Source organism: Carassius auratus, chromosome 46 (assembly GCF_003368295.1).
Source record: "Carassius auratus strain Wakin chromosome 46, ASM336829v1, whole genome shotgun sequence".
Taxonomy (NCBI): Eukaryota; Metazoa; Chordata; class Actinopteri; order Cypriniformes; family Cyprinidae; genus Carassius; species Carassius auratus.
The window spans coordinates 1910503-1920000 of NC_039288.1; the positions used below are offsets into that span (position 1 = coordinate 1910503).

Genomic DNA, 9498 nt, shown 5'->3' on the forward strand with positions numbered 1-9498 from the left:
TATAGTAGTTTAAACATTTCATGTTTGTGTGTGTCTGTAATTCTGTTCTATTCTTTTACTGTCAGCCATATCTAGGTTATTTAAAATCAGTGCAGTACTATTATCTAGACTGTGAAATTATACATAAGTTGCGTATGCTTCTTTGGAATGAAATTAAGACAACATATAACAGTTATAAAGGTTAAAGAGACAGTGTTGTATGATAAATTGCATTTACGACCACTAGATGTCACTGGAAGACCACTAATGGGCTTTGCAGAGATATAGCCTCAGACTCATTTTGTGAAGATGCCTGACATCTGAAGCAGCGCTGTACAAAAACGGTTTCGTCTATTGACACGAAATCCATAACTTTTTGTCAGCACGGTCTGAAGATGATCTGATTCAATTTTGGTGAAAATCAGACAAACAGTTGAGGATGAGTTTAAAAAAAAAGGTTTTCAACATGAATCAAAATGGCGGACAGGAAGTTTTGCTTAATATGACATAATTGGTATGTATGTTGTCGGCATGTCCCAAGGAACATTTTGAGACAAGTTTCATGATAATAGGCTAATGCAATCAAAAGTTATTAGCATTATTGGAAATGTAATAATTAACGGTTATTGATTGGTTTATTACTCTTGACCAATAGGTGGCGCTGTGACCAAAATGATGTGGCGTGGTCAATGTGATGTGACAATGTCACATATTAAGTTTTGTGTAAATATCTCCAACCTTTGCAGAGATACAGCCTCAGATGCAGTTTGGCATCTTTCCAGCAAATTCGTTGGTACGCTAATTGAAAACGGTTACGTGTATCGACACAAATTCCATAACTTTTTGCCAGCATGGTCTGAAGATGATCCAAATCAAATTTGGTGAAAATCTGAGCAACGGTCTAGGAGGAGTTCGAAAAAGTAGGTTTTCAACATGAATCAAAATGGCGGACAGGAAATTTTGCCAAAATTGACAAATGGGGTATCGGTTTTCTCGGCATGACCCAAGGAATCTATCAACATCAGTTTTGTTACAATAGGCTAATGTATGCAAAAGTTATTAGCATTTTTCGAAAAATCGTTATAACTATTGACCACAAGGTGGCGCTGCCCCCAATTTTTTTGTGTACATTCAGGGCATGGAGCCGGACATTTTTGTAATTATTTGCGAAACGATACGGAACTTCATTCTTAAGATACAGCAATTTACAACTAAATTCAAAATGGCCGACGCCCAAAATGGCCGAATTGGGAAAATTCGGTATCATTGGACTCGGAATGATGCACTGAATCTAAAGACACCACTTTTGTGATTTCTGGCAAAACCGTTCAGAAGTTATGAGCAAAAACATGCATTTTTCATATCTCCTGACCACCAGGGGGCACAGCGCCGAAACACTGCAGGTAGTCCCAGGGAATGGTTGTTATAAGACCCACCAAGATTGGTCTCAATAGGCCAAACCGTTGCGGAGATATAGCCTCACGTTCACGTTTGCGTGCTTTTCGAAGAATTCGTTCATGAGCTATTCGGAAACGGTTTGAGAAATCAACTTGAATTCCATAAATTTTTGCCAGCATGGTCTGAAGATTATCTGATTCAATTTTCGTGACAATCGGTGCAACGGCCTAGGACGAGTTCGAAAAAGTAGGTTTTACGAACAATTGACGATAGCGAAAAAACTGAACCTTGCGATTTTTGAATTTCGGTGTCCATTTGACTCGGCATGAGCCAAGGAATCACAGGAAAAAAGAATTTTCATTTTGTGGCTTACGGTTCAAGAGTTATTAGCATCAAGTTTTTGAAAGTTTAGACAATTGGTGGCGCTAGAGAGTTTGAGTTAGAGACTTCAAATTTGCTACGGTTAATGTTCAGACAGTCCTCTATTAGTGTGCCAAATTATACAACTTTCCCGCAATCGGTTCTATGGGCTACCATAGACTTGGGGTGGAAGAAGAAGAGGAAGAATAATAATAACGCCAACAAACACAATAGGTGCCTTCGCACCTTCGGTGCTTGGCCCCTAATAACGCCAACGATTACAATAGGTGCCTACGCACCTTCGGTGCTTGGCCCCTAATAATAATAATAAGAACCGGAACAAAAACAATAGGTGCCTCGCACCTTCGGTGCTTGGCCCCTAATAACGCCAACGATTACAATAGGTGCCTACGCACCTTCGGTGCTTGGCCCCTAATAACGCCAACAAACACAATAGGTGCCTTCGCACCTTCGGTGCTTGGCCCCTAATAATAATAACGCCAACGAAAACAATAGGTGCCTACGCACCTTCGGTGCTTGGCCCCTAATAATAACGCCAACAAACACAATAGGTGCCTTCGCACCTTCGGTGCTTGGCCCCTAATAATAACGCCAACGAACACAATAGGTGCCTTCGCACCTTCGGTGCTTGGCCCCTAATAACGCCAACAGAAACAATAGGTGCCTCGCACCTTCGGTGCTTGGCCCCTAATAACGCCAACGAACACAATAGGTGCCTTCGCACCTTCGGTGCTTGGCCCCTAATAACGCCAACAGAAACAATAGGTGCCTCGCACCTTTGGTGCTTGGCCCCTAATAATAACGCCAACAAACACAATAGGTGCCTTCGCACCTTCGGTGCTTGGCCCCTAAAAATATACCTATTAGGCTATAGTATAGCCTAATGATTTACATAATAATAAACCTGGATTTATTTCATGTTCAAAGAAAAATTTGCCTATACTGCTTAAGAATGCCTTCTTTTCCTCAAACATTAAACAAACCAAAAAAATAATTTTTCCTCAATAACAAAATAGACCAATTTTAAATATTTAGCTAAATGAATAAATAAAAAATGAACGGAATTAAAAAACAATTTGTAGACTACGACTACTAATGGAGTCTGTGCAGGAATAGCATGTCGTTCATTGATGAGGGCTTCAGATTAATCCGTCTCTGCCCACTTATGCGACCGCAATTACTGAAAGCCCTCTCCAATGGTGCGCTGGGAGCTGGAATGCAAAGTAACCTAAATGGCGTGTTACTTTGCTTTATTTCGGAAACTCTTGACATCGCTTTTTCCACCACTGGATCTCTCGCTATTTCAGAATGGAATTACATGTCGCTGTCTATGGTTTCATCAGCATCCTCCCATTCCGCAAAGTCGATTTTATTTAATTTTAGTCTATTATAAATAAAGGTTTATCTGTTTTTAGTAATTTTATTTTGCTAGATATTTCCACTTTGCGGGAGTCCCGCAAATAACTTAATTTTCCCGCAACCCGCACACAATAATATCTTGTCGTCCGCATTCACCAATCAAATATTATCTTGCGACGCGCTCTGTTGCGCTGGGTCCCGCGGTACTCCTAGGTCTCTACTTGAGTGTTGAATGCACATGCACCAACGCCTAGAAAAAATAGGCCCTTTTTGGTCTTAATCTGGCCCTGAAGGCGGTGCATTGCCATTGAGACTTGACTTGGTTCACAGCTGAGCGGACATTTCACTCGCTGCCTTCAGCATCACATTTGCGTATGCTGTACCGCTGGAATTTGTGATTTGGTTGACAGCAAATTTCAAATATTAAAAGGAATGATAAAATAACGTTATTAACCGGTTAATGTGCATTTCAAATTTTGGATTCTGTTCGGAACTAAAAAAATTCATTTAGTTTCTGTTTCTTGGTTCTGTTCCTGTCAAAATATCGTTTGTTTCCGGTTTTCATTTTCGTTCATTGAACCGGTTCAGAGCCCTGGTCTGGACTGCTGAGCGAATCATCAGTACAACCCTCCCTTCTATTCAAGAACTGTACTTATCCAGAGTGAGCAAAAGGGCTGGCAAAATCACTCTGGACCCCTCACATCCAGCACACTCCCTCTTTGAACTGTTGCCATCTGGTCGACGCTACAGAGCACTGAGCACAAGAACGACCAGGCACAGGAATAGTTTCTTCCCTCAGGCAATCCATCTAATGAACAATTGATGATAACTGTGGAACATGCTACACTTTATATTTATATACACATAAACGTATTAATCTAACACACATACTTAGTGTACACTTAATTTTTGCACATAAATATACCTGTACATACATAACTGCTTTTTGTAATATACCTGCCTACAATTGTCAGTTTGTATATTGTCATTCCTTACCTACTTATTTGTATTATTTTTTTTTAATTCTTTTATTATGTGTTTTATGTTCTGTCGCTGTGATTCTGTTGTACTGCGGAGCTTTTATCAATACAAATTCCTTGTATGTGTAAACATACCTGGCAATAAAGCTCATTCTGATTCTGACATATTGAAGAAGCACAAATCGGATTTAAAAAGATCAGCTTCCATGTGGTTTGTGCTGTTCACACTGTCATGAAAAAAACAGATCTGAATAGCATGTGAAAATTTTTTTTTGCCTACATTTGCCAGCAGTGTGAAAGTAGCTGTAATAGCTCTTTGGCACTAAGATGTTACCTACAGCAGCTACAGAAAGAAAATATTAATGGCAGACTGCAACTTCTCAGGGCTTTTGACATGCTAATAGGGCATAGAGCATCATAAATAGGCTGGACTTTCACGGAGTATGACATCATAGTCTGGAACCGCTTGTGTGGGGAGACTGTTTATGATTCTTTGGAATTATAAAACAATGAGTGAGTGGATTTTTACCATTGTAGGCTGGTTGTTTGAACAGCACTGTGTCTTTGGCCCCACGAAAACCTTTGGCCAAAGTGGGCCAGCTGGGGCGAGAGGAGTGGTTATGAACAAAGGCGGAGTTTCTCCGAGTCTAGAGAGCATCAGCCGCGGATCATTACAGAAAGATAAACGCTTTAACACCAGTATTAAAGACTTTTTAAAATAAGTTGCGCTCAAAACTCACTCTTAGTCAGCAGCGAGTGTTTGAAATAACTTGATCCGATGTGGATTATAATCACCACATGGCAGAAATATTTAAAAGTAATGTAAAAGACTATGCACGCAAAACATTAACGTTACCATAGTAAACATGGTAAATGCAACCACTTGGAGAAATCAGACGTCAACCTCTTATTCTTTATCACAATTATGTTTTTATTTAGTAACATTTTATCTGTCATAAGTCTCATCCCAAGAGTTTAGCTCCATGTTGCCTATCATAAAAATGTAGTTTTTTTTGTTTTGTTCGGAGCTTTAATAGTAATAGAGATATTATCATTCTTTCTAGATGTGACGTACAGGCTACAAATAAACAGAAACAGACTCGACTGAATAAGCAGGCTATTTTCATAAGCGTTTAAAATACATAAAATAGAAATACATTTATTTCTGTGCAATTTAATTTTGGGTACTGATAAATTAATTAATTGTGATCAATGTATCACTTATTCTATAGTAAAACATTGATGCTTTTGAATTAGAATATTTAACAAAGCATGCAAACAAATGGCCATTTTTATCATGTTCGTTTTGTGATCACCCTATTTCCAGTGACTTATTTCCTAGTTTTCTGATAACTTCTCTTTGTTGGTGAAATGATGGGGTTTCATGACGTTGTTCCTGAGAGGCGTTTAAAGGTCGTGTTTTAGTGAAGTGCAGCAGAGCTTCAGGCTCGACTGTGGAAACCCTGCGCTATTCTGGCCTCAGCGCTACTGGCCCGAGGCTTTTAGCCCCGCCTGGCCCGTTTTAAGCCCTGGCTCCCACCGGCCCGACAGTGGAAATGCGGCTAATGAAATCTGCTTTGTGATCTGACTGTGGTTCGGCACACTGCATTGAGTGGCTATGTTTAGTTCTTAATTATAGTGTCTGTTCTTTTACTGAACTAAATAATAATTTTTATTACTATGAAAAATCTGAACGAAGTTGGGGGGGGTCGGTATAGGCAAGTGACGTAACAGACTGTGCTAACGGTGATACCGTTGTTAAGCCGCAAAACACTATCACAGCAAGCCTAATTCTAAGCTCCGCTACATCATAGAAACTGGGAATCACTAGTACCAATTTTTCTGCAATCTATCTAGGCTTACAGTGCTTTTTGGTAATGTAGCCTTGATCCTTTTAATTCATTGCAGCAGTGTTGCAAAAGTGCCCATATTTATTAATTCATGCAGTGTTCCAAAAGTGCCAATATCTATTATAACGGTAGGTCTGTTTATCATGTGCCTAATGTGTCTAAAGCCGAGTTCAGAATGCACGATTTTAGCCCAGTTTTTGGCTCCCCGAAAGGTTTTGAGAACTCGCCGACAAATGCCCGAAATCGCAGGCAAATTTGTGTTCGTTCACGCAAGTGACAATCACGCAGTGTGAATGAGCATAGACGCGATCTGAGAGAATTGCCGATGAGTCGCTGACGCCCGTGAGATATTTGGCATGCTAAATATCTGGACCTGTCTGCGATTAAAAAATCATGCTGTCTGAAAAGTGTTCTGACAGAAAACTACATTGGCGATGACCAACAGCCAATGAGAGAGCAAGATACAGAGCAGCGGGGAGCTCGGGGAGGAGTTACAGACCACAATATCGGCAAGCATGGCTTAATTTCTGAAAAAGGCTTTTTTTCTCTACCTATTTGGAATGGAAGATAAATTAGTATAAATTTAGCAGGAGCACCCGTGTCTGTTTGACGTTTCATCTGAGCTATCGTAGTCTCACGTGAAAACTCCAGTCTTGCACATGTGATATTGCGTTGTTTCCTTGTCACATCTCGTGGGTGTTTGGTTGTGAAACGTAGTTTGCGTGCCAGACAGAGTTGTCGACAATTCTTCATATTGTAAAGACATGCAGTGTGAGACCTTCTGTCGACGATCCATTGTGCATTGTGAACACAGCAGTGACTGAATGCAGTTTGAGATAGTCATGCAGTGTGAAAAGAACAGTGACCCAAATACTTTGAAAATTGTGCAGTCTGAACTCGGCTTAAAACTCTCTTACCATGGTGTTTGTGATTTTTAGGATGATTTGAGTGTGGGAGATGATATTGATGCTTTCTTGGAGACCCTGGAGAAGAAAAAAAGCATATCATACCAGAGCTTAGACAACAGTGCCTCTGAAAACAGACCTGTACTGTACGTGGAACACAGGTGAGGAGCATGCATGATATATTTCTGTGCCATTCAAATGTAAAGGACAAACATTGCTAAAACTTTTATTTACTATTAATTATTTACTTATTAGCATGCATATTAATAGCAAATTGGCTATTTATTAGTACACACAAAGCACATTTTAATGACTTATTTTGCTTGACCTTATTCTGAATCCTTTATGACTACCACATACCTAACTACAGTACTGCAACTACAGTACTGCAACAACTACCTTACTAACAATGAGCAGCAAATCAAGAGTTTATTGAGAGAAAACTCTTAGTTAATAGTGATTTTGTGTTCTCTAATCTAAAGTGTTGCCCAAATATTTAATCTTAAATGATCTAAATTTCTTCTGGGTCATAAAGGAATCTGAATCCAGAGACGGAGTTGAAGAGGTATTTTGGCGTTCGGGCTGTTCTGGGAGACCAGAGGTAATTTCATAGTATTATTTTGAGTTTTATGGTTTTTACTTTCAGGTAGTTTTCCTTAACCTGTTAACTGTCACTCACGTTTTTGAAGATAGACATGAATGTGCATGATACAAACCTAAATTTTTATAATTCATGACTGAAAACATTTTGTAACATGATTTTGATGTATCATTTACATGGTAATGCAATGTCTGATTTTAAAAGGGGTTTTGAAGGATGAATTTTGAGATTTTATGTTTTCAAGTGATATATAACTTCTGATGATTTCTAAAAAGTGATAGGGAAAAAGGCAACGAGGAAGTCTTTTTTTTAAACAAAGGTAAAAGCTCCTTTTGTAATGTAGATTTCTGAGGGTGTACTCTTGTCATAAATTCATCTATTACTTTTCCTACATAATTTTTAACAAAAAATATTGGTATAATATATATTTTGGAGTCTTAGACCTTTCCAACGATATATAGTTTGTCAAGATTAGATTTGATTTGATTGTAATATAGTATAGTCAACGTAGGTGTCCCGTATACGGGACGGGGTGACATTTAACAGGTTAAAGGGGTCATATATTGCATATATAACATTTTTCCTTTCTCTTTGGAGTGTTACAAGCTCTTGGTACAAGAAATTTTTTTTTTGTAAATTTTCAAAGACTAAAGTCTTAAATCCAAAGAAGTATTCTTTATCAAAGTTAAGGGCCCTGGTATACTTCTAACGAAATCGAAAAAAGAACTGAATTTCGAACAAAATCAGGCGGCAGTTCGAAACAGCTCATCAAAGCAAACTATCTGGGGAAGTTCGCTTTGGCTCCTAAACACCTTTGCGTTTCCATTGGTCCGTGGCGGAAACTCCACCTTCTTTGACTCGCAATTTTTTTTTTTTTTGCCTCTGTTCGTTCCGAGTGTGGAAAAATATCCAAAAATATACTAGGAAAAAAATTATAAGAATGAAAATAAATAATCTTAAGGGGAACAATAATGAATATAGCTGCAAGCAGCGATGGCGGGCTCAAGCCATCAGTGCAAATGCCACCCCGGTGGCCTCAGGTAAATTGTGCCCAGCGGTCACATGCATTTACAATAACCCTCTGGCAGTCAGGTTTTAAGGGATATGGCAGTTAAAGGGTTTATCCGAATAATCTAGTTTTTGAAATCACATACACAGAACAATATATACAACTTTAGTAAAACTTTACAATAAGATTTCATTTAAACAAAAATTTATACATTTTTAAACATTAAAACATTTTTTTTGTGATTTTCTTTTTTTCCAAGCACATTTTACCAATTCCAAACCATATCAATCTTAATAACTACCATTCTTTTTTTATTTAATCATTTATGAGTTATATATAATTGTCCATGAAAGCTGGAAGAGAAAAACTCCTTATTCAGGTGTGCAGAATTATTAGGGATGTTTTCTTTTACAGATGAAATGAGCCAAAAAATAGTTTTAACTCAAATTGAAAAGTCAAAAATTATTGAATCCCCATGAGAAATATCAAAACTTAATTGCAAAGTTAAGACATGACCATTGGACAAAAAATGCTGACTGGGTCACAGGGTCAGAAAAGAAGAAGAAAAAGAAAAAAAAAAATAGGTGGAGAAGAAATGACAAAAGAATTGCAAAAGAATTAAGAAAGAATGTGAAGATACATTTTTAGTCTATTCTGCAAGACAGACTTTTCAGGATAGGAGATGGAATAAAAATAAGCTCCTAAATCTAATTCCATATTCTGGAAGATATATTCCTCAAAGCATCGTACAAGAGGAGGTCGTTCTGGTCCCACAAGAGTCACTCAAAACCTTCATAAAATTCATAAAGCCTATATATAAAGTCTTAATATATAGTATTTCACAATACTTCATGCTATTCTAATTAAAGGTACAGATTATATGACCTAACACTTTTTTTTCTGACCCTTATATCCCAATAAGTATTTTGCTGTCCAGTGGTCATTTCTTAAATTTACAATTACTGTACTGCTCTAATTTTGAATATTTCTCATGGGGATCAAATAATTTTGGATTTATCAGTCTGAGTTAAACCTC

General features: G+C 38.0%; 1 protein-coding gene across 2 annotated transcripts in view; it reads left to right on the top strand.

Moving 5' to 3' along the window:
• Nucleotides 1–9498, top strand: part of tcf25 (TCF25 ribosome quality control complex subunit) — a 278696-nt gene that overhangs the window by 17452 nt on the left and 251746 nt on the right. For both annotated transcript variants that reach the window (XM_026234236.1, XM_026234237.1), the window contains 2 exons: nucleotides 6886–7013; nucleotides 7388–7453. In XM_026234236.1, the coding sequence (XP_026090021.1) occupies nucleotides 6886–7013; nucleotides 7388–7453 (194 nt within the window). The remainder of the gene's footprint in view (nucleotides 1–6885; nucleotides 7014–7387; nucleotides 7454–9498) is intronic.